Consider the following 27427-nt stretch of genomic DNA (forward strand, 5'->3'; position numbering starts at 1 on the left):
TCTGTTCCTGGAGAGGTTTCAGGAGGGTATCTGTTCCTGGAGAGGTTTCAGGAGGGTATCTGTTCCTGGAGAGGTTTCAGGAGGGTATCTGTTCCTGGAGAGGTTTCAGGAGGGTATCTGTTCCTGGAGAGGTTTCAGGAGGGTATCTGTTCCTGTAGAGGTTTCAGGAGGGTATCTGTTCCTGTAGAGGTTTCAGGAGGGTATCTGTTCCTGTAGAGGTTTCAGGAGGGTATCTGTTCCTGTAGAGGTTTCAGGAGGGTATCTGTTCCTGTAGAGGTTTCAGGAGGGTATCTGTTCCTGTATAGGTTTCAGGAGGGTATCTGTTCCTGTAGAGGTTTCAGGAGGGTATCTGTTCCTGTAGAGGTTTCAGGAGGGTATCTGTTCCTGTAGAGGTTTCAGGAGGGTATCTGTTCCTGTATAGGTTTCAGGAGGGTATCTGTTCCTGTAGAGGTTTCAGGAGGGTATCTGTTCCTGTAGAGGTTTCAGGAGGGTATCTGTTCCTGTAGAGGTTTCAGGAGGGTATATGTTCCTGGAGAGGTTTCAGGAGGGTATCTGTTCCTGGAGAGGTTTCAGGAGGGTATCTGTTCCTGGAGAGGTTTCAGGAGGGTATCTGTTCCTGTAGAGGTTTCAGGAGGGTATCTGTTCCTGTAGAGGTTTCAGGAGGGTATCTGTTCCTGGAGAGGTTTCAGGAGGGTATCTGTTCCTGTAGAGGTTTCAGGAGGGTATCTGTTCCTGGAGAGGTTTCAGGAGGGAATCAGTTCCTGTAGAGGTTTCAGGAGGGTATCTGTTCCTGTAGAGGTTTCAGGAGGGTATCTGTTCCTGTAGAGGTTTCAGGAGGGTATCTGTTCCTGTAGGTTTCAGGAGGGTATCTGTTCCTGTAGAGGTTTCAGGAGGGTATCTGTTCCTGGAGAGGTTTCAGGAGGGTATCTGTTCCTGTAGAGGTTTCAGGAGGGTATCTGTTCCTGGAGAGGTTTCAGGAGGGTATCTGTTCCTGTAGGTTTCAGGAGGGTATCAGTTCCTGGAGAGGTTTCAGGAGGGTATCTGTTCCTGTAGAGGTTTCAGGAGGGTATCTGTTCCTGTAGAGGTTTCAGGAGGGTATCTGTTCCTGTAGAGGTTTCAGGAGGGTATCTGTTCCTGTAGAGGTTTCAGGAGGGTATCTGTTCCTGTAGGTTTCAGGAGGGTATCTGTTCCTGTAGAGGTTTCAGGAGGGTATCTGTTCCTGGAGAGTTTTCAGGAGGGTATCTGTTCCTGTAGAGGTTTCAGGAGGGTAGCTGTTCCTGTAGAGGTTTCAGGAGGGTAGCTGTTCCTGTAGAGGTTTCAGGAGGGTATCTGTTCCTGGAGAGGTTTCAGGAGGGTATCTGTTCCTGTAGAGGTTTCAGGAGGGTAGCTGTTCCTGTAGAGGTTTCAGGAGGGTATCTGTTCCTGGAGAGGTTTCAGGAGGGTATCTGTTCCTGGAGAGATTTCAGGAGGGTATCTGTTCCTGTAGAGGTTTCAGGAGGGTAGCTGTTCCTGTAGAGGTTTCAGGAGGGTATCTGTTCCTGTAGGTTTCAGGAGGGTATCTGTTCCTGGAGAGGTTTCAGGAGGGTATCTGTTCCTGGAGAGATTTCAGGAGGGTAGCTGTTCCTGTAGAGGTTTCAGGAGGGTATCTGTTCCTGTAGGTTTCAGGAGGGTATCTGTTCCTGGAGAGGTTTTCAGGAGGGTATCTGTTCCTGTAGAGGTTTCAGGAGGGTAGCTGTTCCTGTAGAGGTTTCAGGAGGGTATCTGTTCCTGTAGGTTTCAGGAGGGTATCTGTTCCTGGAGAGGTTTCAGGAGGGTATCTGTTCCTGTAGAGGTTTCAGGAGGGTATCTGTTCCTGTAGAGGTTTCAGGAGGGTATCTGTTCCTGTAGAGGTTTCAGGAGGGTATCTGTTCCTGGAGAGGTTTCAGGAGGGTATCTGTTCCTGGAGAGGTTTCAGGAGGGTATCTGTTCCTGGAGAGGTTTCAGGAGGGTATCTGTTCCTGGAGAGGTTTCAGGAGGGTATCTGTTCCTGGATAGGTTTCAGGAGGGTATCTGTTCCTGTAGAGGTTTCAGGAGGGTATCTGTTCCTGTAGAGGTTTCAGGAGGGTATCTGTTCCTGGATAGGTTTCAGGAGGGTATCTGTTCCTGGAGAGGTTTCAGGAGGGTATCTGTTCCTGGAGAGGTTTCAGGAGGGTATCTGTTCCTGGAGAGGTTTCAGGAGGGTATCTGTTCCTGTAGGTTTCAGGAGGGTATCTGTTCCTGGATAGGTTTCAGGAGGGTATCTGTTCCTGTAGAGGTTTCAGGAGGGTATCTGTTCCTGTAGGTTTCAGGAGGGTATCTGTTCCTGGATAGGTTTCAGGAGGGTATCTGTTCCTGGAGAGGTTTCAGGAGGGTATCTGTTCCTGTAGAGGTTTCAGGAGGGTATCTGTTCCTGTAGAGGTTTCAGGAGGGTATCTGTTCCTGGAGAGGTTTCAGGAGGGTATCTGTTCCTGTAGAGGTTTTCAGGAGGGTATCTGTTCCTGGATAGGTTTCAGGAGGGTATCTGTTCCTGTAGAGGTTTCAGGAGGGTATCTGTTCCTGGAGAGGTTTCAGGAGGGTATCTGTTCCTGTAGAGGTTTCAGGAGGGTATCTGTTCCTGGAGAGGTTTCAGGAGGGTATCTGTTCCTGTAGAGGTTTCAGGAGGGTATCTGTTCCTGTATATGTTTCAGGAGGGTATCTGTTCCTGTATAGGTTTCAGGAGGGTATCTGTTCCTGTAGAGGTTTCAGGAGGGTATCTGTTCCTGTAGGTTTCAGGAGGGTATCTGTTCCTGTAGAGGTTTCAGGAGGGTATCTGTTCCTGTAGAGGTTTCAGGAGGGTATCTGTTCCTGTAGAGGTTTCAGGATGGTATCTGTTCCTGTAGAGGTTTCAGGAGGGTATCTGTTCCTGTAGAGGTTTCAGGAGGGTATCTGTTCCTGGAGAGGTTTCAGGAGGGTATCTGTTCCTGTAGGTTTCAGGAGGGTATCTGTTCCTGGAGAGGTTTCAGGAGGGTATCTGTTCCTGTAGAGGTTTCAGGAGGGTATCTGTTCCTGTAGAGGTTTCAGGAGGGTATCTGTTCCTGTAGGTTTCAGGAGGGTATCTGTTCCTGGAGAGGTTTCAGGAGGGTATCTGTTCCTGTAGAGGTTTCAGGAGGGTATCTGTTCCTGTAGAGGTTTCAGGAGGGTAGCTGTTCCTGTAGAGGTTTCAGGAGGGTATCTGTTCCTGTAGAGGTTTCAGGAGGGTATCTGTTCCTGTATAGGTTTCAGGAGGGTATCTGTTCCTGTAGAGGTTTCAGGAGGGTATCTGTTCCTGTAGAGGTTTCAGGAGGGTATCTGTTCCTGTAGGTTTCAGGAGGGTATCTGTTCCTGTAGAGGTTTCAGGAGGGTATCTGTTCCTGGAGAGGTTTCAGGAGGGTATCTGTTCCTGTAGAGGTTTCAGGAGGGTATCTGTTCCTGTAGAGGTTTCAGGAGGGTATCTGTTCCTGTAGAGGTTTCAGGAGGGTATCTGTTCCTGTAGAGGTTTCAGGAGGGTATCTGTTCCTGGAGAGGTTTCAGGAGGGTATCTGTTCCTGTAGAGGTTTCAGGAGGGTATCTGTTCCTGGAGAGGTTTCAGGAGGGTATCTGTTCCTGTAGGTTTCAGGAGGGTATCTGTTCCTGGAGAGGTTTCAGGAGGGTATCTGTTCCTGTAGAGTTTTTCAGGAGGGTATCTGTTCCTGTAGAGGTTTCAGGAGGGTATCTGTTCCTGGAGAGGTTTCAGGAGGGTATCTGTTCCTGTAGAGGTTTCAGGAGGGTATCTGTTCCTGTAGAGGTTTCAGGAGGGTATCAGTTCCTGGAGAGTTTTCAGGAGGGTATCTGTTCCTGTAGGTTTCAGGAGGGTATCTGTTCCTGTAGAGGTTTCAGGAGGGTATCTGTTCCTGGAGAGGTTTCAGGAGGGTATCTGTTCCTGTAGAGGTTTCAGGAGGGTATCTGTTCCTGGAGAGGTTTCAGGAGGGTATCTGTTCCTGGAGAGGTTTCAGGAGGGTATCTGTTCCTGTAGAGGTTTCAGGAGGGTATCTGTTCCTGTAGAGGTTTCAGGAGGGTATCTGTTCCTGTAGAGGTTTCAGGAGGGTATCTGTTCCTGGAGAGGTTTCAGGAGGGTATCTGTTCCTGTAGAGGTTTTCAGGAGGGTATCTGTTCCTGGATAGGTTTCAGGAGGGTATCTGTTCCTGTAGAGGTTTCAGGAGGGTATCTGTTCCTGGAGAGGTTTCAGGAGGGTATCTGTTCCTGTAGAGGTTTCAGGAGGGTATCTGTTCCTGGAGAGGTTTCAGGAGGGTATCTGTTCCTGTAGAGGTTTCAGGAGGGTATCTGTTCCTGTATATGTTTCAGGAGGGTATCTGTTCCTGTATAGGTTTCAGGAGGGTATCTGTTCCTGTAGAGGTTTCAGGAGGGTATCTGTTCCTGTAGGTTTCAGGAGGGTATCTGTTCCTGTAGAGGTTTCAGGAGGGTATCTGTTCCTGTAGAGGTTTCAGGAGGGTATCTGTTCCTGTAGAGGTTTCAGGAGGGTATCTGTTCCTGTAGAGGTTTCAGGAGGGTATCTGTTCCTGTAGAGGTTTCAGGAGGGTATCTGTTCCTGGAGAGGTTTCAGGAGGGTATCTGTTCCTGTAGGTTTCAGGAGGGTATCTGTTCCTGGAGAGGTTTCAGGAGGGTATCTGTTCCTGTAGAGGTTTCAGGAGGGTATCTGTTCCTGTAGAGGTTTCAGGAGGGTATCTGTTCCTGTAGGTTTCAGGAGGGTATCTGTTCCTGGAGAGGTTTCAGGAGGGTATCTGTTCCTGTAGAGGTTTCAGGAGGGTATCTGTTCCTGTAGAGGTTTCAGGAGGGTAGCTGTTCCTGTAGAGGTTTCAGGAGGGTATCTGTTCCTGTAGAGGTTTCAGGAGGGTATCTGTTCCTGTATAGGTTTCAGGAGGGTATCTGTTCCTGTAGAGGTTTCAGGAGGGTATCTGTTCCTGTAGAGGTTTCAGGAGGGTATCTGTTCCTGTAGGTTTCAGGAGGGTATCTGTTCCTGTAGAGGTTTCAGGAGGGTATCTGTTCCTGGAGAGGTTTCAGGAGGGTATCTGTTCCTGTAGAGGTTTCAGGAGGGTATCTGTTCCTGTAGAGGTTTCAGGAGGGTATCTGTTCCTGTAGAGGTTTCAGGAGGGTATCTGTTCCTGTAGAGGTTTCAGGAGGGTATCTGTTCCTGGAGAGGTTTCAGGAGGGTATCTGTTCCTGTAGAGGTTTCAGGAGGGTATCTGTTCCTGGAGAGGTTTCAGGAGGGTATCTGTTCCTGTAGGTTTCAGGAGGGTATCTGTTCCTGGAGAGGTTTCAGGAGGGTATCTGTTCCTGTAGAGTTTTTCAGGAGGGTATCTGTTCCTGTAGAGGTTTCAGGAGGGTATCTGTTCCTGGAGAGGTTTCAGGAGGGTATCTGTTCCTGTAGAGGTTTCAGGAGGGTATCTGTTCCTGTAGAGGTTTCAGGAGGGTATCAGTTCCTGGAGAGTTTTCAGGAGGGTATCTGTTCCTGTAGGTTTCAGGAGGGTATCTGTTCCTGTAGAGGTTTCAGGAGGGTATCTGTTCCTGGAGAGGTTTCAGGAGGGTATCTGTTCCTGTAGAGGTTTCAGGAGGGTATCTGTTCCTGGAGAGGTTTCAGGAGGGTATCTGTTCCTGGAGAGGTTTCAGGAGGGTATCTGTTCCTGTAGAGGTTTCAGGAGGGTATCTGTTCCTGTAGAGGTTTCAGGAGGGTATCTGTTCCTGGAGAGGTTTCAGGAGGGTATCTGTTCCTGTAGAGGTTTCAGGAGGGTATCTGTTCCTGTAGAGGTTTCAGGAGGGTATCTGTTCCTGGAGAGGTTTCAGGAGGGTATCACTCCAGGAACAGAGTTGGAGAGCCCTGAGATAGACAGATCCTAGATCAGCACTTCTACTCTGAGACTCTTTGTGGATTCGTGCCCTGCTGTCTGAGGGGTTCTCTCTTCTCGTACTGGCCCCTAGTGGTGGTAACTGGAACTGCTATGCAGGTCTTTATATAAGGCTGATGGTACAGTCAAACACTGTAGTGTTTCATATGCTACATCAGTGGGAATCAGTCTTCTACACTAGTTGGTTAGGTTATAGCTTGTATTTGACTCCATTGGGTTAAAATGGTTTAGTTATAATGAAGTGGTGACAGGAATTGTAATATTTCTCTTTATTTTCTCTTTCAGGATACAACCATCCCTCACTCATTAAAGTGATGTCCAACCCCAACAATATGGTAGGGAGGGAGGGAGGGAGGGAGGGAGGTAGGGAGGGGGGAGGGGGGGAGGGGAGGGAGGGAGGGAGGGAGGGAGAGAGGGAGGGAGGGAGGTAGGGGGAGAGGGAGGGAGAGAGGTAGGGAGGGAGGTAGGGGGAGAAAGGGAGAGCGAGGGGGAGAGAGGGAGAGCGAGGGAGGGAGGGAGGGATGTAGGGAGGGAGGGAGATAGAGAGGGAGGGAGGGGGGGAGAGAGGTAGGGAGGGAGGTAGGGGGAGAGAGGGAGAGCGAGGGAGGGAGGGAGGGATGTAGGGAGGTAGGGAGAGAGGTAGGGAGGGAGGGAGGGAGAGAGGTAGGGAGGGAGGTAGGGGGAGAAAGGGAGAGCGAGGGGGAGGGATGTAGGGAGGGAGGGAGAGAGGTAGGGAGAGAGGTAGGGAGAGAGGTAGGGAGGGAGGTAGGGGGAGGGAGGGAGAGAGAGGGAGGGAGGGAGGGAGAGAGAGAGAGGTAGAGAGGGAGGGAGGGAGAGAGAGAGAGAGGGAGAGGGAGGGAGGGAGAGAGGGAGGGAGGGAGGGACGTGGAGGGAGGTAGGAGGAGAGGGAGGGAGGGAGGTAGGAGGAGAGGGAGGGAGGGACGTAGGGGGAGAGAGGGAGGGAGGTAGGGGGAGAAAGGGAGAGCGAGGGGGAGAGAGGGAGAGCGAGGGAGGGAGGGAGGGAGGGAGAGGGAGGGAGCGAGGGAGAGCGAGAGAGGTAGGGGGGAGAGAGAGGGAGAGCGAGGGAGGGAGGGATGTAGGGGGGAGGGAGAGGGAGGGAGGGAGGGAGGGAGGGAGGGAGGGAGGGAGTAAATGCCTTATGTGGGTAAAATGCTGTAACACAGAATATATTTTTAAGAAATATCCGATGATGCTAGTGACTGTTCATTACTGCTTATCACTTTACTTTAATAAAATATTTCAGTTGTTGTGTATGTTACATTAGTTTAATTTGATGACTTTATTGTTTCATTCCAAGTCATCATCTCATCACTATAGAGCTGTTGCCTCTGCTGTCTGACAAAACCACTATTTCAGTAGTCCTTCACAGTAAATAAGGCTTTATGACTGCTGAATACCAACTATCAATCACTCAGACCATGTATTTTCAGGTAGAGATACCTTTGCTGCTCTCTATGAGCTCACAGAGACAAACAAAATGGAATCTCTCAGCACTAACTGGTATTGGAAACCAATCAGAAGACATTGGAGTTGAACATCTCTCCTCAGGTTTATCTGACAGTCCTGCTGAGTTCCCCATGTTTACCTCTTTCTCCTCTCAGAGTGCGTTTGTGAACAGGCCAGCTCTTGGGATCATGCCACCCGAGAACTTTCCGGAAAAGCTGGCAGAAAGCCTTCTCTCAGTGAGTGACACACACACACACACACACAACACACAACACACACAACACAAAACACAACACACACGTTGAATACACTGGATCCTTTAGTGAAAGACCAGAAACTAACTAGTGATGGATACTAGCTGGACCCCATTTAAATAGACCAGAAACTAACTAGTGATGGATACTAGCTGGACCCCATTTAAATAGACCAGAAACTAACTAGTGATGGATACTAGCTTGACCCCATTTAAATAGACCAGAAACTAACTAGTGATGGATACTAGCTGGACCCCATTTAAATAGACCAGAAACTAACTAGTGATGGATTCCAGCTGGACCCCATTTAAATAGACCAGAAACTAACTAGTGATGGATTCTAGCTGGACCCCATTTAAATAGACCAGAAACTAACTAGTGATGGATTCCAGCTGGACCCCACTACTGTAGACTGACTTCCTCCCATTTAAATAGACCAGACACTAACTAGTGATGTGATTCCAGCTGGACCCCACTACTGTAGACTGACTTCCTCTATTTAAATAGACCAGAAACTAACTAGTGATTGATTCTAGCTGGACCCCACTACTGTAGACTGACTTCCTCTATTTAAATAGACCAGAAACTAACTAGTGATGGATTCTAGCTGGACCCCACTACTGTAGACTGACTTCCTCTATTTAAATAGACCAGACACTAACTAGTGATGTGATTCCAGCTGGACCCCACTACTGTAGACTGACTTCCTCTATTTAAATAGACCAGAAACTAACTAGTGATTGATTCTAGCTGGACCCCACTACTGTAGACTGACTTCCTCTATTTAAATAGACCAGAAACTAACTAGTGATGGATTCTAGCTGGACCCCACTACTGTAGACTGACTTCCTCTATTTAAATAGACCAGAAACTAACTAGTGATGGATTCTAGCTGGACCCCACTACTGTAGACTGACTTCCTCTATTTAAATAGACCATAAACTAACTAGTGATGGATTCTAGCTGGACCCCACTACTGTAGACTGACTTCCTCTATTTAAATAGACCAGAAACTAACTAGTGATGGATTCTAGCTGGACCCCACTACTGTAGACTGACTTCCCCCATTTAAATAGACCAGACACTAACTAGTGATGTGATTCCAGCTGGACCCCACTACTGTAGACTGACTTCCTCTATTTAAATAGACCAGAAACTAACTAGTGATGGATTCTAGCTGGACCCCACTACTGTAGACTGACTTCCTCCCATTTAAATAGACCAGACACTAACTAGTGATGGATTCTAGCTGGACCCCACTACTGTAGACTGACTTCCCCCATTTAAATAGACCAGACACTAACTAGTGATGTGATTCCAGCTGGACCCCACTACTGTAGACTGACTTCCTCTATTTAAATAGACCAGACACTAACTAGTGATGTGATTCCAGCTGGACCCCACTACTGTAGACTGACTTCCTCCATTTAAATAGACCAGACACTAACTAGTGATGGATTCTAGCTGGACCCCACTACTGTAGACTGACTTCCCCCATTTAAATAGACCAGACACTAACTAGTGATGTGATTCTAGCTGGACCCCACTACTGTAGACTGACTTCCTCTATTTTGTGGATGGTGCAATCCTTCTGATTGGATACCATCCACAATGCTCCTTCTCTCTCCTCCCCACTTCCCCTCTCCTCTGTCCAGGTTGCTCCTAGTGGTATGAGCCGTGTTCAGACCATGGCCTGTGGATCCTGCTCCAATGAGAATGCATATAAAGCCATGTTCATCTGGTACAGAGTGAGTACACACACTGAGTCTACAAAACATTAAGAACACCTACTCTTTCAATCAAATATATTTCTAAAGCTCTTTTTTTTTTATATCAGCCGATGTCACAAAGTGTTTAAACATGACATAGACTGACCAGGTGTTATACATGACATAGACTGACCAGGTGTTATACATGACATAGACTGACCAGGTGTTATACATGACATAGACTGACCAGGTGTTAAACATGACATAGACTGACCAGGTGTTAAACATGACATAGACTGACCAGGTGTTATACATGACATAGACTGACCAGGTGTTAAACATGACATAGACTGACCAGGTGTTAAACATGACATAGACTGACCAGGTGTTATACATGATATAGATGACATAGACTGACCAGGTGTTATACATGATATAGATGACATAGACTGACCAGGTGTTATACTTGACATAGACTGACCAGGTGTTATACATGACATAGACTGACCAGGTGTTATACATGACATAGACTGACCAGGTGTTAAACATGACATAGACTGACCAGGTGTTATACATGATATAGATGACATAGACTGACCAGGTGTTATACATGACATAGACTGACCAGGTGTTAAACATGACATAGACTGGCCAGGTGTTATACATGATATAGACTGACCAGGTGTTAAACATGACATAGACTGACCAGGTGTTATACATGATATACATGACATAGACTTACCAGGTGTTATACATGACATAGACTGACCAGGTGTTATACATGACATAGACTGACCAGGTGTTATACATGATATAGACTGACCAGGTGTTATACATGATATAGACTGACCAGGTGTTAAACATGACATAGACTGACCAGGTGTTATACATGACAGACTGACCGGGTGTTAAACATGACATAGACTGACCAGGTGTTATACATGGTATAGATGACATAGACTGACCAGGTGTTAAACATGACATAGACTGACCAGGTGTTATACATGACATAGACTGACCAGGTGTTATACATGATATAGATGACATAGACTGACCGGGTGTTAAACATGACATAGACTGACCAGGTGTTATACATGATATAGATGACATAACCTGACCAGGTTACATGACATAGACATACATGACATAGACTGACCAGGTGTTATACGTGACATAGACTGACCAGGTGTTAAACATGACATAGACTGACCAGGTGTTATACATGATATAGATGACATAGACTGACCAGGTGTTATACATGACATAGACTGACCAGCTGTTATACATGATATAGACTGGCCAGGTGTTAAACATGACATAGACTGACCAGGTGTTATACATGATATACATGACATAGACTGACCAGGTGTTATACATGACATAGACTGACCAGGTGTTATACATGATATACATGACATAGACTGACCAGGTGTTATACATGACATAGACTGACCAGGTGTTATACATGACATAGACTGACCAGGTGTTAAACATGACATAGACTGACCAGGTGTTATACATGACATAGACTGACCAGGTGTTATACATGACATAGACTGACCAGGTGTTATACATGACATAGACTGACCAGGTGTTATACATGACATAGACTGACCAGGTGTTAAACATGACATGAACTGACCAGGTGTTATACATGATATAAATGACATAGACTGACCAGCTGTTATACATGATATAGACTGACCAGGTGTTAAACATGACATAGACTGACCAGGTGTTATACATGATATACATGACATAGACTGACCAGGTGTTATACATGACATAGACTGACCAGGTGTTATACATGATATACATGACATAGACTGACCAGGTGTTATACATGACATAGACTGACCAGGTGTTATACATGACATAGACTGACCAGGTGTTAAACATGACATAGACTGACCAGGTGTTATACATGACATAGACTGACCAGGTGTTATACATGACATAGACTGACCAGGTGTTATACATGACATAGACTGACCAGGTGTTATACATGATATTGATGACATAGACTGTTATACATGACATGAACTGACCAGGTGTTATACATGATATAGATGACATAGACTGACCAGGTGTTATACATGACATAAACTGACCAGGTGTTAAACATGACATAGACTGACCAGGTGTTATACATGATATAGACTGACCAGGTGTTAAACATGACATAGACTGACCAGGTGTTATACATGATATAGACTGACCAGGTGTTAAACATGACATAGACTGACCAGGTGTTATACATGATATACATGACATAGACTGAGGTGAATCCAGGTGAAAGATATGATCCCTTATTGATGTCACTTTGTTAAATCCACTTCACTGTAGATGAAGGGGAGGAGACCTGGTTAAAGATGAAGGGGAGGAGACCTGGTTAAAGATGTTTAAGCCTTGAGACAACTGAGACATGGGTTGTCTATGTGTGCTATTCAGAGGGCAAGACAAAATATTCAAGTGTCTTTGAACGGGGTATGGTAGTAGGTGTCAGGCACACCAGTTTGAGTGTCAAGAACTGCAACGCTGCTGGGTTTTTCACACTCCACAGTTTCCTGTGTGTACCAAGAATGGTCCACCACCCAATGGACATCCAGCCAACTGGACACAACTGTGGGAAGCTTTGGAGTCAACATGGGCCAGAATCCATCCCTGTGGAACACTTTCGACACCTTGTAGAGTCCAATGCCCCGACAAATTGACACTTTTCTGAGGGCAAAAGGAGGTGCAACTCAATATTAGGAAGGTGTTCTTAATGTTTTGTTCACTCAGTGTCTATATTGATATACACAATATCTACTCAATATAAGCAGAATATATATACAATATAGATGAAACTCTACCATGTTCAGCTGAGACAATCCACGTTATATAGTCAATATATTTACAAAATGTACTGTATACAACTGGACACAATTGAAACATAGTATATCGTCTGTCTGTCTGTCTGTCTGTCTGCCTGTCTGCCTGTCTCAGAATAAGGAGAGAGGCCACAACATCCCCTCTGATGAAGACATGAGCTCCTGTATGATCAACCAGGTGGGTGAAATCTGTTTTCTTCCTGGTATGTACGGGATACACATGGTGCACGTCGTCCAATCAAATGCTGACTGGGAGGTTCCTTCTGGACAATGCAACAACAATAAGAACTTTTAAAAGATACGAATAGGAACATAAAGGAAATGTCTCAGTAGAATAAACATTGTAATATCAGTATAATCCAGGAAGAAATTTACACATGTATTGGGGAATGGAGGGGCTGAGGGGCAGTGTATAAACTGAGCAGTATAATCTGGTGTGTGTGTGCGTGTCTGTGTGTGCGTGTCTGTGTGTGCGTGTGTGTGTCTGTGTGTGTGTGCGTGTCTGTGTGTGTGTGCGTGTCTGTGTGTGTGTGTGTGTGCGTGTCTGTGTGTGTCTGTGTGTTAAGATGTGGAGAATCAGAGCAGGCTATGACCGGTGTTCATCATCACGTTCCTCTTGACTATTCTTTAGCCACACTAAAAACACTCTCCCCCCTCTCCTCTCTCTCTTGTTCTCTCCTCTCTCTCTCTCTCTGTCTCTCGCTCTCTCCCCCTCCACTCCCTTGTTCTCTCTGTCCTCCCTCATTCTCTCTCTCCTCCGTCCTCTCTCCCTTGTTCTCTCTCCCCCTCTCCTCTCTCTCTTGTTCTCTCTCCTCTCTCCCCCCTCTCCTCCCACCTCTCCTCTCTCTCTTGTTCTCTCCCCCCTCTCCTCTCTCTCTTGTTCTCTCCCCCCTCTCCTCTCTCCCTCCTCTCCTCCCCCCTCTCCTCTCTCCCTTGTTCTCTCCCCCCTCTCCTCTCTCCCTTGTTCTCTCCCCTCTCCTCTCTCCCTTGTTCTCTCCCCCTCTCCTCTCTCCCTTGTTCTCTCCCCCTCTCCTCTCTCCCTTGTTCTCTCTCCCCCCTCTCCTCTCTCCCTTGTTCTCTCTCCTCTCTCCCTTGTTCTCTCTCCCCCCTCTCCTCTCTCCCTTGTTCTCTCTCCCCCTCTCCTCTCTCCCTTGTTCTCTCTCCCCCTCTCCTCTCTCCCTTGTTCTCTCTCCCCCTCTCCTCTCTCCCTTGTTCTCTCTCCCCCCTCTCCTCTCTCCCTTGTTCTCTCTCCTCTCTCCCTTGTTCTCTCTCCCCCCTCTCCTCTCTCCCTTGTTCTCTCTCCCCCCTCTCCTCTCTCCCTTGTTCTCTCCCCCCTCTCCTCTCTCCCTTGTTCTCTCCCCCCTCTCCTCTCTCCCTTGTTCTCTCTCCCCCTCTCATCTCTCTATTGTTCTCTCCCCCCTCTCCTCTCTCTCTTGTTCTCTCCCCCCTCTCCTCTTCCCTCTCCTCTCTCCCCCCTCTTCTCTCCCCCCTCTCCTCTCTCCCCCCTCTCTTCTCTCCCTTGTTCTCTCTCCCCCCTCTCCTCTCTCCCTTGTTCTCTCTCAGAGTCCTGGCTGTCCAGACTTAAGCATCCTGTCATTTATGGGTGGATTTCATGGCAGAACAATGGGTCAGTAAGGTTAAATATCTTACACATCTTATTGTTGAATGAAAGTAACATAACAGACCTGCCTCATCAGGAGGTGGCTTTGCAGTGTATTGGTTGGAAGAAATCGCCATCCACCGTGAGACACACAAAGACCTAAAAGACATGGCTTCTAGTCACCTTACACTCCCAGAAGCTGCTCGTAGGAGCTGTTTTACAGACCTAGACACTGAAATCCAAAATGACAGAGTTTGGTGCACATTCTGTCATGCTGGCGGGCAACTTTAATGAAGACTGGCTGGGTAGCAAAACAACTGTCATGCTGGTGGGCGACTTCAATGAAGACTGGCTGGGTAGCAAAACAACTGTCATGCTGGTGGGCGACTTCAATGAAGACTGGCTGGGTAGCAAAACAACTGTCATGCTGGTGGGCGACTTCAATGTCCACCATGAAGTCTGGCTGGGTAGCAAAACAACTGTCATGCTGGTGGGAGACTTCAATGTGCACCATGAAGACTGGCTGGGTAGCCAAACAACTGTCATGCTGGTGGGCGACTTCAATGAAGACTGGCTGGGTAGTCGAACAACTGTCATGCTGGTGGGCGACTTCAATGAAGACTGGCTGGGTAGCAAAACAACTGTCATGCTGGTGGGCGACTTCAATGTCCACCATGAAGTCTGGCTGGGTAGCAAAACAACTGTCATGCTGGTGGGCGACTTCAATGAAGACTGGCTGGGTAGTCGAACAACTGTCATGCTGGTGGGCGACTTCAATGAAGACTGGCTGGGTAGTCGAACAACTGTCATGCTGGTGGGAGACTTCAATGAAGACTGGCTGGGTAGCAAAACAACTGTCATGCTGGTGGGCGACTTCAATGTCCACCATGAAGTCTGGCTGGGTAGCAAAACAACTGTCATGCTGGTGGGAGACTTCAATGTGCACCATGAAGACTGGCTGGGTAGCCGAACAACTGTCATGCTGGTGGGAGACTTCAATGAAGTCTGGCTGGGTAGCAAAACAACTGTCATGCTGGTGGGAGACTTCAATGTGCACCATGAAGACTGGCTGGGTAGCAAAACAACTGTCATGCTGGTGGGAGACTTCAATGTGCACCATGAAGACTGGCTGGGTAGCCAAACAACTGTCATGCTGGTGGGAGACTTCAATGAAGACTGGCTGGGTAGCCAAACAACTGTCATGCTGGTGGGCGACTTCAATGTCCACCATGAAGTCTGGCTGGGTAGCCAAACAACTGTCATGCTGGTGGGCGACTTCAATGTCCACCATGAAGTCTGGCTGGGTAGCAAAACAACTGTCATGCTGGTGGGAGACTTCAATGTGCACCATGAAGACTGGCTGGGTAGCAAAACAACTATCATGCTGGTGGGAGACTTCAATGAAGACTGGCTGGGTAGCCGAGCAACTGTCATGCTGGTGGGCGACTTCAATGAAGACTGGCTGGGTAGCAAAACAACTGTCATGCTGGTGGGCGACTTCAATGAAGACTGGCTGGGTAGCCGAGCAACTGTCATGCTGGTGGGCGACTTCAATGTGCACCATGAAGACTGGCTGGGTAGCCGAGCAACTGTCATGCTGGTGGGCGACTTCAATGAAGACTGGCTGGGTAGCCGAGCAACTGTCATGCTGGTGGGAGACTTCAATGAAGACTGGCTGGGTAGCAAAACAACTGTCATGCTGGTGGGAGACTTCAATGAAGACTGACTGGGTAGCAAAACAACTGTCATGCTGGTGGGAGACTTCAATGAAGACTGACTGGGTAGCCAAACAACTGTCATGCTGGTGGGAGACTTAAATGTGCACCATGAAGACTGGCTGGGTAGCAAAACAACTGTCATGCTGGTGGGCGACTTCAATGTCCACCATGAAGTCTGGCTGGGTAGCAAAACAACTGTCATGCTGGTGGGAGACTTCAATGTGCACCATGAAGACTGGCTTGGTTAGCCAAACAACTGTCATGCTGGTGGGCGACTTCAATGAAGACTGGCTGGGTAGTCGAACAACTGTCATGCTGGTGGGCGACGTCAATGAAGACTGGCTGGGTAGCAAAACAACTGTCATGCTGGTGGGCGACTTCAATGTCCACCATGAAGTCTGGCTGGGTAGCAAAACAACTGTCATGCTGGTGGGCGACTTCAATGAAGACTGGCTGGGTAGTCGAACAACTGTCATGCTGGTGGGCGACTTCAATGAAGACTGGCTGGGTAGTCGAACAACTGTCATGCTGGTGGGAGACTTCAATGAAGACTGGCTGGGTAGCAAAACAACTGTCATGCTGGTGGGCGACTTCAATGTCCACCATGAAGTCTGGCTGGGTAGCAAAACGACTGTCATGCTGGTGGGAGACTTCAATGTGCACCATGAAGACTGGCTGGGTAGCCGAACAACTGTCATGCTGGTGGGAGACTTCAATGAAGTCTGGCTGGGTAGCAAAACAACTGTCATGCTGGTGGGAGACTTCAATGTGCACCATGAAGACTGGCTGGGTAGCAAAACAACTGTCATGCTGGTGGGAGACTTCAATGTGCACCATGAAGACTGGCTGGGTAGCCAAACAACTGTCATGCTGGTGGGAGACTTCAATGAAGACTGGTTGGGTAGCCAAACAACTGTCATGCTGGTGGGCGACTTCAATGTCCACCATGAAGTCTGGCTGGGTAGCCAAACAACTGTCATGCTGGTGGGCGACTTCAATGTCCACCATGAAGTCTGGCTGGGTAGCAAAACAACTGTCATGCTGGTGGGAGACTTCAATGTGCACCATGAAGACTGGCTGGGTAGCAAAACAACTATCATGCTGGTGGGAGACTTCAATGAAGACTGGCTGGGTAGCCGAGCAACTGTCATGCTGGTGGGCGACTTCAATGAAGACTGGCTGGGTAGCAAAACAACTGTCATACTGGTGGGCGACTTCAATGAAGACTGGCTGGGTAGCCGAGCAACTGTCATGCTGGTGGGCGACTTCAATGTGCACCATGAAGACTGGCTGGGTAGCCGAGCAACTGTCATGCTGGTGGGCGACTTCAATGAAGACTGGCTAGGTAGCAAAACAACTGTCATGCTGGTGGGCGACTTCAATGAAGACTGGCTGGGTAGCCGAGCAACTGTCATGCTGGTGGGAGACTTCAATGAAGACTGGCTGGGTAGCAAAACAACTGTCATGCTGGTGGGAGACTTCAATGAAGACTGACTGGGTAGCAAAACAACTGTCATGCTGGTGGGAGACTTCAATGAAGACTGACTGGGTAGCCAAACAACTGTCATGCTGGTGGGAGACTTAAATGTGCACCATGAAGACTGGCTGGGTAGCAAAACAACTGTCATGCTGGTGGGAGACTTCAATGTGCACCATGAAGTCTGGCTGGGTAGCAAAACAACTGTCATGCTGGTGGGAGACTTCAATGAAGACTGGCTGGGTAGCCAAACAACTGTCATGCTGGTGGGAGACTTCAATGAAGACTGGCTGGGTAGCCAAACAACTGTCATGCTGGTGGGAGACTTCAATGAAGACTGGCTGGGTAGCCGAACAACTTTCATGTTGGTTGCTGGGCCTGACAGCTTGCAAGCTGCGTAGGCCTACAACAGATTGTGGTTACTCCAACCAGAGGAGATCAAATCCTCGACCACATCATGACTGACCTTCCGGCTGTTTCTACAACACTCGACAACCTGGGCACCTCGAACCACAACCCTGTCCTAGTAAACATCATGACTGACCTTCCGGCTGTTTCTACAACACTCGCCAACCTGGGCACCTCGGACCACAACCCTGTCCTAGTAAACATCATGACTGACCTTCCGGCTGTTTCTACAACACTCGCCAACCTGGGCACCTCAAACCCCAACCCTGTCCTAGTAAACATCATGACTGACCTTCCGGGTGTTTCTACAACACTCGCCAACCTGGGCACCTCGAACCCCAACCCTGTCCATGTAAAGCTTGATCTGCCTGCATACAGAGACAATACTTACAAGAGGAAAGTGTGACAATACAACAAAGCATCCACTGACTGGCAGAAAGTCTTCTCTGAGGAAGATACGGAGAAGATATATGACTAGATCACTGACATCACCCATGATGCCACGGAGCAATTCATCCCGAGCAGAACTGTCACCAGAAAGCCTGGGGGGGGAGAATGGTTTGACGAAAGACCAAGAGAGCTGCAAGGACCAAGAAACGTCGCCTTTTATTTCCCCCAACAGCTAAAAGAAGATAGAATCTACCGCCAACAAGCAGCAGTTTGTCCAGGACAGACACATTCAACCAGACTGAGAAGCTAGAAGGAACCGGGATATCAAACTCACAAAGGAACTCACTGATAAAACCCTAAGCAGCAAGAGATGGTGGAGGCTCGTCCCTCTCTGGAAGAGCTGCTAACTCGGATATCTCTGTCATCATACATGGGGACAAAGCAGTAGTCTGCTAACTCTGATATTTCTGTCTTCATACATGGGGACAAAGCAGTAGTCTGCTAACTCGGATATCCCTGTCATCATACATGGGGACAAAGCAGAAGTCTGCTAACTCTGATATCCCTGTCATCATACATGGGGACAAAGCAGTAGTCTGCTAACTCTGATATCTCTGTCATCATACATGGGGACAAAGCAGTAGTCTGCTAACTCTGATATCCCTGTCATCATACATGGGGACAAAGCAGTAGTCTGCTAACTCGGATATCCCTGTCATCATACATGGGGACAAAGCAGAAGTCTGCTAACTCTGATATCCCTGTCATCATACATGGGGACAAAGCAGTAGTCTGCTAACTCGGATATCCCTGTCATCATACATGGGGACAAAGCAGAAGTCTGCTAACTCTGATATCCCTGTCATCATACATGGGGACAAAGCAGTAGTCTGCTAACTCTGATATCTCTTTCATCATACATGGGGACAAAGCAGAAGTCTGCTAACTCTGATATCCCTGTCATCATACATGGGGACAAAGCAGTAGTCTGCTAACTCTGATATCCCTGTCATCATACATGGGGACAAAGCAGAAGTCTGCTAACTCTGATATCCCAGAAGTCTGCTAACTCTGATATTCCCCATCATACATGGGGAATCCCACTGTTCCCCTACTGTCCTGTCTGTTCCTCTACTGTCCTGTCTGTTCCCCTACTGTCCTGTCTGTTCCCCTACTGTCCTGTCTGTTCCCCTACTGTCCTGTCTGTTCCCCTACTGTCCTGTCTGGTCCCCTACTGTCCTGTCTGGTCCCCTACTGTCCTGTTTGTTCCCCTACTGTCCTGTCTGCTACCCTACCCTATCCACCATCCTGAGGACTGCCCTATCCTGATCCACCATCCTGAGGACTGCCCTATCCTGATCCACCATCCTGAGGACTGCCCTATTCTGATCCACCATCTTGAGGACTGCCCTATTCTGATCCACCATCCTGAGGTCTGCCCTATCCTGATCCACCATCCTGAGGACTGCCCTATCCTGATCCACCATCCTGAGGACTGCCCTATCCTGATCCACCATCCTGAGGACTGCCCTATATTCTGATCCACCATCCTGAGGACTGCCCTATCCTGATCCACCATCCTGAGGACTGCCCTATTCTGATCCACCATCCTGAGGACTGCCCTATCCTGATCCACCATCCTGAGGACTGCCCTATTCTATCCACCATCCTGAGGACTGCCCTTTTCTGATCCACCATTCTTAGAACTTCCTGATCCACCATCCTGAGAACTTTCTGATCCACCATCCTGAGGACTTCCTGATCCACCATTCTGAGAATTTCCTGATCCACCATCCTGAAGACTTCCCTTTTCTGATCCACCATCCTGAGGACTGCCCTATTCTGATCCACCATTCTGAGAACTTCCTGATCCACCATTCTGAGAACTTCCTGATCCACCATTCTGAGAACTTCCTGATCCACCATTCTGAGAACTTCCTGATCCACCATTCTGAGGACTTCCTGATCCACCATTCTGAGGACTTCCTGATCCACCATTCTGAGGACTTCCTGATCCACCATTCTGAGAACTTCCTGATCCACCATTCTGAGGACTTTCTGATCCACCATTCTGAGGACTGCCCTGATCCACCATTCTGAGGACTGCCCTGATCCACCATTCTGAGGACTTCCTGATCCACCATTCTGAGGACTTCCTGATCCACCATTCTGAGGACTGCCCTGATCCACCATTCTGAGGACTTCCTGATCCACCATTCTGAGGACTTCCTGATCCACCATTCTGAGAACTTCCTGATCCACCATTCTGAGGACTGCCCTGATCCACCATTCTGAGGACTTCCTGATCCACCATTCTGAGAACTTCCTGATCCACCATTCTGAGGACTGCCCTGATCCACCATTCTGAGGACTTCCTGATCCACCATTCTGAGGACTTCCTGATCCACCATTCTGAGGACTGCCCTGATCCACCATTCTGAGGACTGCCCTGATCCACCATTCTGAGGACTGCCCTGATCCACCATTCTGAGGACTGCCCGATCCACCATTCTGAGGACTGCCCTGATCCACCATTCTGAGGACTGCCCTGATCCACCATTCTGAGGACTTCCTGATCCACCATTCTGAGGACTGCCCTGATCCACCATTCTGAGGACTTCCTGATCCACCATTCTGAGGACTGCCCTGATCCACCATTCTGAGGACTGCCCTGATCCACCATTCTGAGAACTTCCCTGATCCACCATTCTGAGGACTTCCTGATCCACCATTCTGAGGACTTCCTGATCCACCATTCTGAGGACTTCCTGATCCACCATTCTGAGGACTTCCTGATCCACCATTCTGAGGACTTCCTGATCCACCATTCTGAGGACTTCCTGATCCACCATTCTGAGGACTGCCCTGATCCACCATTCTGAGGACTTCCTGATCCACCATTCTGAGGACTGCCCTGATCCACCATTCTGAGAACTTCCCTGATCCACCATTCTGAGGACTTCCTGATCCACCATTCTGAGGACTTCCTGATCCACCATTCTGAGGACTTCCTGATCCACCATTCTGAGGACTTCCTGATCCACCATTCTGAGGACTTCCTGATCCACCATTCTGAGGACTTCCTGATCCACCATTCTGAGGACTTCCTGATCCACCATTCTGAGGACTGCCCTGATCCACCATTCTGAGGACTTCCTGATCCACCATTCTGAGGACTTCCTGATCCACCATTCTGAGGACTGCCCTGATCCACCATTCTGAGGACTGCCCTGATCCACCATTCTGAGGACTGCCCTGATCCACCATTCTGAGGACTGCCCTGATCCACCATTCTGAGGACTGCCCTGATCCACCATTCTGAGGACTGCCCTGATCCACCATTCTGAGGACTGCCCTGATCCACCATTCTGAGGACTGCCCTGATCCACCATTCTGAGGACTGCCCTGATCTATCCTGATTTTTTTAATTTGTATTATTTAACCTTTATTTAACTAAGTGAGTTAAGATCCACCACCCTGCGCTCTCATTTAGTTTTGCGGTAGCATAACAGAATGTAAGCTCGCCAGATCAGGATGCTCGAACGAGGGTAGGACTGCCCCACTCCTTTAAAACAACAACTCACGGTGTCTGATCTGTTTTCAGGTTGCTTGGCAACGACGCACTCCAAGGCCATCCACAAGCTGGATGTGCCGTCATTTGATTGGCCGATCGCTCCCTTCCCTAAACTGAAGTACCCTCTGGAGGAGTTCACACGGGAGAACGCACAGGAAGAGGCCCGCTGCCTGGAGGAGGTGTGTGTGTGTGTGTGTGTGTGTGTGTGTGTGTGTTAGGATTTAATATTTTCCTGAGAATCTACCAATTTTCCCGGTATTCCCATTCAAACTGGAAGTTCTATTTTAAAAGCATATAATACCAGCCCATAAACAAATATGACATGATTATACTACTGTAAATGGAGAAATACACATGATTATACTACTGTAAATGGAGAAATAGACACGTGATTATACTACTGTAAATGGAGAAATAGACATGTGATTATACTACTGTAAATGGGGAAATAGACACGTGATTATACTACTGTAAATGGGGAAATAGACACGTGATTATACTACTGTAAATGGGGAAATAGACACGTGATTATACTACTGTAAATGGAGAAATAGACACGTGATTATACTACTGTAAATGGAGAAATAGACACGTGATTATACTACTGTAAATGGAGAAATAGACACGTGATTATACTACTGTAAATGGAGAAATAGACACGTGATTATACTACTGTAAATGGAGAAATAGACACGTGATTATACTACTGTAGATGGAGAAATAGACAAGTGATTATACTACTGTAGATGGAGAAATAGACACGTGATTATACTACTGTAAATGGAGAAATAGACACGTGATTATACTACTGTAAATGGAGAAATAGACACGTGATTATACTACTGTAAATGGAGAAATAGACACGTGATTATACTACTGTAAATGGAGAAATAGACACGTGATTATACTACTGTAAATGGAGAAATAGACACGTGATTATACTACTGTAAATTGAGAAATAGACACATGATTATACTACTGTAAATGGAGAAATAGACACGTGATTATACTACTGTAAATAGAGAAATAGACACATGATTATATTACTGTAAATGGAGAAATAGACACGTGATTATACTACACTGTGTGTGTTTGTGTGTGTGTGTGTGTGTGTGTGTGTGTGTGTGTGTGTGTGTGTGTGTGTGTGTGTGTGTGTGTGTGTGTGTGTGTGTGTACCAGGTAGAGGACCTGATAGTTCAGTGGCGTCAGAAGGGCCGGCCGGTGGCTGGGATAGTGATAGAACCCATCCAGGCTGAGGGAGGAGACAACCACGCAACACCGGACTTCTTCAAGAAGCTACGGAACATCGCACGCAAGGTTGGCTGGAGGGGAGGAAGGAGAGTGTGGAGGGGGGGAGAGTCATACACAATATTTAGTCTGGAGGGAGGGAGGGAGGGAGGGAGGGGGGAGAGAGTGTGAAGGGGAGGAGAGTCATACACAAGGTTGGCTGGAGAGAGAGTGAGGAGAGTGTGGGGGGGGAGTCATACACAAGGTTGGCTGGAGAGAGAGGGAGGGAGGGAGGGTCATACACAAGGCAGGGCTGGAAATGGGAGGGAGTGAGGGAGAGTCATACACAAGGTTGGCTAGGGAGGGAGGGAGGGAGGGAGGGAGAGAGGGTAGAGACAGGGAGGGAGGGAGGGAGGGAGAGTCATACACAAGGTTGGCTAGGGAGGGAGGGAGGGAGGGAGGGAGGGAGAGTCATACACAAGGTTGGCGAGGGAGGGAGGGTGGGAGGGAGAGTCATACACAAGGTTGGCTAGGGAGGGAGGGAGGGAGGGAGGGAGGGAGGGAGGGAGGGAGGGAGGGAGAGAGAGAGAGAGTCATACACAAGGTTGGCTAGGGAGGGAGGGAGGGGGAGGGAGGGAGAGTCATACACAAGGCAGGGCTGGAAAATCTAGCCAAAATCTCATATCCCGATAACGATACATATCACGAAATAGCACATTTTCTGTAAATTCTATGAATAAATAGTTGATATAAAATTACCACATGTAAAGGCCTATTTCTATCGTTTCATATTATCGTCACACGTTATATATCGTCATATCGCCCCAGCTCTAACACGTGGTAGTCTGGGGTGACACTGAAATAAAGTCCATCCATCCCATCATGGAAGGAACAAAACATCTTCCCCTCCTCCCTCCTCTCTCAGCATGGCAGCGCGTTCCATGTGGATGAGGTGCAGACAGGGGGAGGAACTACGGGGAAGTTCTGGGCTCATGAACACTGGGGGATGGACGACCCTGCTGACATCGTCTCCTTCAGCAAGAAGATGCTCACTGGAGGTTTTTACCATAAAGACGAGCTGCAGGCAGACAAGGTAACACACACACAGGCGTATAAGGCACACACAGGACACAGACATGCACACACACACTTTGTTTACATGTAGAAGGTATAACCTTATTATGGCTGTGTGTGTCTTCTTTCCCAGGCCTACCTCATTGTGGCTGTGTGTGTCTTCTTTCCCAGGCCTACCTCATTGTGGCTGTGTGTGTCTTCTTTCCCAGGCCTACCTCATTGTGGCTGTGTGTGTCTTCTTTCCCAGGCCTACCTCATTGTGGCTGTGTGTGTCTTCTTTCCCAGGCCTACCTCATTGTGGCTGGGTGTGTCTTCTTTCCCAGGCCTACCTCATTATGGATGTGTGTGTCTTCTTTCCCAGGCCTACCTCATTGTGGCTGTGTGTGTCTTCTTTCCCAGGCCTACCTCATTGTGGCTGTGTGTGTCTTCTTTCCCAGGCCTACCTCATTGTGGCTGTGTGTGTCTTCTTTCCCAGGCCTACCTCATTGTGGCTGTGTGTGTCTTCTTTCCCAGGCCTACCTCATTGTGGCTGTGTGTGTCTTCTTTCCCAGGCCTACCTCATTGTGGCTGTGTGTGTCTTCTTTCCCAGGCCTACCGTATCTTCAACACGTGGATGGGGGACCCGTCTAAGAACCTGTTCCTGGCTGAGGTTCTGAACGTGATCCGCCGAGAGAACCTTCTGGAGGAGGTGACCCGCTCTGGAAAGACTCTGCTACAGGGACTCTACCAACTACAGGTACTAGAGACTCTACCAACTACAGGTACTAGAGACTCTACCAACTACAGGTACTAGAGACTCTACCAACTACATGTACCAGAGACTCTACCAACTACAGGTACTAGAGACAGAGACTCTACCAACTACAGGTACTAGAGACTCTACCAACTACAGGTACTAGAGACTCTACCAACTACAGGTACCAGAGACTCTACCAACTACAGGTACCAGAGACTCTACCAACTACAGGTACCAGAGACTCTACCAACTACAGGTACCAGAGACTCTACCAACTACAGGTACCAGAGACTCTACCAACTACAGGTACCAGAGACTCTACCAACTACAGGTACCAGAGACTCTACCAACTACAGGTACCAGAGACTCTACCAACTACATGTACCAGAGACTCTACCAACCACAGGTACCAGAGACTCTACCAACTACAGGTACTAGAGACTCTACCAACTACAGGTACAAGAGACTCTACCAACTACAGGTACTAGAGACTCTACCAACTACAGGTACCAGAGACTCTACCAACTACAGGTACCAGAGACTCTACCAACTACAGGTACTAGAGACAGAGACTCTACCAACTACAGGTACTAGAGACTCTACCAACTACAGGTACTAGAGACAGAGACTCTACCAACTACATGTACAAGAGACTCTACCAACTACAGGTACCAGAGACTCTACCAACTACAGGTACCAGAGACTCTACCAACTACAGGTACTAGAGACTCTACCAACTACAGGTACTAGAGACTCTACCAACTACAGGTACTAGAGACTCTACCAACTACAGGTACTAGAGACTCTACCAACTACAGGTACCAGAGACTCTACCAACTACAGGTACTAGAGACAGAGACTCTACCAACTACAGGTACTAGAGACAGAGACTCTACCAACTACAGGTACTAGAGACATAGACTCTACCAACTACAGGTACTAGAGACAGAGACTCTACCAACTACAGGTACCAGAGACAGAGACTCTACCAACTACAGGTACCAGAGACAGAGACTCTACCAACTACAGGTACCAGAGACAGAGACTCTACCAACTACAGGTACTAGAGACTCTACCAACTACAGGTACTAGAGACTCTACCAACTACAGGTACCAGAGACTCTACCAACTACAGGTACTAGAGACTCTACCAACTACAGGTACTAGAGACAGAGACTCTTCCAACTACAGGTACTAGAGACAGAGACTCTACCAACTACAGGCACTAGAGACTGAGACAATACCAACTACAGGTACTAGAGACAGAGACTCTACCAACTACAGGTACCAGAGACTCTACCAACTACAGGTACCAGAGACTCTACCAACTACAGGTACCAGAGACTCTACCAACTACAGGTACCAGAGACTCTACCAACTACAGGTACCAGAGACTCTACCAACTACAGGTACCAGAGACTCTACCAACTACAGGTACTAGAGACTCTACCAACTACAGGTACTAGAGACAGAGACTCTACCAACTACAGGTACTAGAGACTCTACCAACTACAGGTACCAGAGACTCAACCAACTACAGGTACCAGAGACTCTACCAACTACAGGTACTAGAGACAGAGACTCTACCAACTACAGGTACTAGAGACATAGACTCTACCAACTACAGGTACTAGAGACAGAGACTCTACCAACTACAGGTACCAGAGACAGAGACGCTACCAACTACAGGTACCAGAGACAGAGACTCTACCAACTACAGGTACCAGAGACAGAGACTCTACCAACTACAGGTACTAGAGACTCTACCAACTACAGGTACTAGAGACTCTACCAACTACAGGTACCAGAGACTCAACCAACTACAGGTACTAGAGACTCTACCAACTACAGGTACTAGAGACAGAGACTCTTCCAACTACAGGCACTAGAGACAGAGACTCTACCAACTACAGGTACTAGAGACTGAGACAATACCAACTACAGGTACTAGAGACAGAGACTCTACCAACTACAGGTACTAGAGACAGAGACTCTACCAACTACAGGTACCAGAGACAGAGACTCTACCAACTACAGGTACTAGAGACTCTACCAACTACAGGTACTAGAGACAGAGACTCTACCAACTACAGGTACTAGAGACTCTACCAACTACAGGTACCAGAGACTCAACCAACTACAGGTACCAGAGACTCAACCAACTACAGGTACTAGAGACTCTACCATCTACAGGTACCAGAGACTCTACCAACTACAGGTACCAGAGACTCTACCAACTACAGGTACTAGAGACTCTACCAACTACAGCTACTAGAGACAGAGACTCTACCAACTACAGGTACTAGAGACAGAGACTCTACCAACTACAGGTACTAGAGACAGAGACTCTACCAACTACAGGTACTAGAGACAGAGACTCTACCAACTACAGGTACTAGAGACAGAGACTCTACCAACTACAGGTACTAGAGACAGAGACTCTACCAACTACAGGTACTAGAGACAGAGACTCTACCAACTACAGGTACTAGAGACAGAGACTCTACCAACTACAGGTACTAGAGACAGAGACTCTACCAACTACAGGTACCAGAGATGTTGTGTGCATGCTAACGTCTGTACCCCTCCTTCAGGACCAGTACCCTAACCTGTTGAGCAGTGCACGGGGACAGGGGACATTCTGTGCCATCGACATCCGTGATGACGCCACACGCAACAGCATCATCCTCAAAGCCCGGGACAAGGGTAAGACACACTACTCACACACACACACACACACACACACAGGTGGATTGATAGGGATACACCCGTGTACAAACACACAACTCACAGATATGGATGGACAGGTAGATAGAGAGAAACACCTGTGTACACACTCCTATACACACTCCTATACACACTCCTATACACACTCCTATACACACTCCTATACACACTCACATACACACTCCCATACACACTCCCATACACACTCCCATACACACTCCCATACACACTCCTATACACACTCCCATACACACTCC

General features: G+C 48.0%; 2 protein-coding genes across 2 annotated transcripts in view; one reads left to right on the forward strand and one right to left on the reverse strand.

Annotated features, from left to right (window-relative positions):
* The window catches only part of LOC110539068 (NLR family CARD domain-containing protein 3), a 1005455-nt gene that overhangs the window by 563931 nt on the left and 414097 nt on the right, over window positions 1-27427 (reverse strand). The gene's annotated exons all lie outside the window — the stretch shown is intronic.
* Window positions 1-27427, forward strand: part of LOC110512779 (4-aminobutyrate aminotransferase, mitochondrial-like) — a 64820-nt gene that overhangs the window by 36357 nt on the left and 1036 nt on the right. Inside the window, exons 6-15 of the mRNA XM_036939609.1 lie at window positions 6222-6271; window positions 7559-7639; window positions 9313-9405; window positions 12355-12417; window positions 13803-13866; window positions 21437-21585; window positions 22586-22723; window positions 23559-23726; window positions 24297-24443; window positions 27038-27149. Of these exons, the coding sequence (XP_036795504.1) occupies window positions 6222-6271; window positions 7559-7639; window positions 9313-9405; window positions 12355-12417; window positions 13803-13866; window positions 21437-21585; window positions 22586-22723; window positions 23559-23726; window positions 24297-24443; window positions 27038-27149 (1065 nt within the window). The remainder of the gene's footprint in view (window positions 1-6221; window positions 6272-7558; window positions 7640-9312; window positions 9406-12354; window positions 12418-13802; window positions 13867-21436; window positions 21586-22585; window positions 22724-23558; window positions 23727-24296; window positions 24444-27037; window positions 27150-27427) is intronic.

Source organism: Oncorhynchus mykiss, chromosome 12 (genome assembly GCF_013265735.2).
Source record: "Oncorhynchus mykiss isolate Arlee chromosome 12, USDA_OmykA_1.1, whole genome shotgun sequence".
Lineage (NCBI taxonomy): Eukaryota > Metazoa > Chordata > Actinopteri > Salmoniformes > Salmonidae > Oncorhynchus > Oncorhynchus mykiss.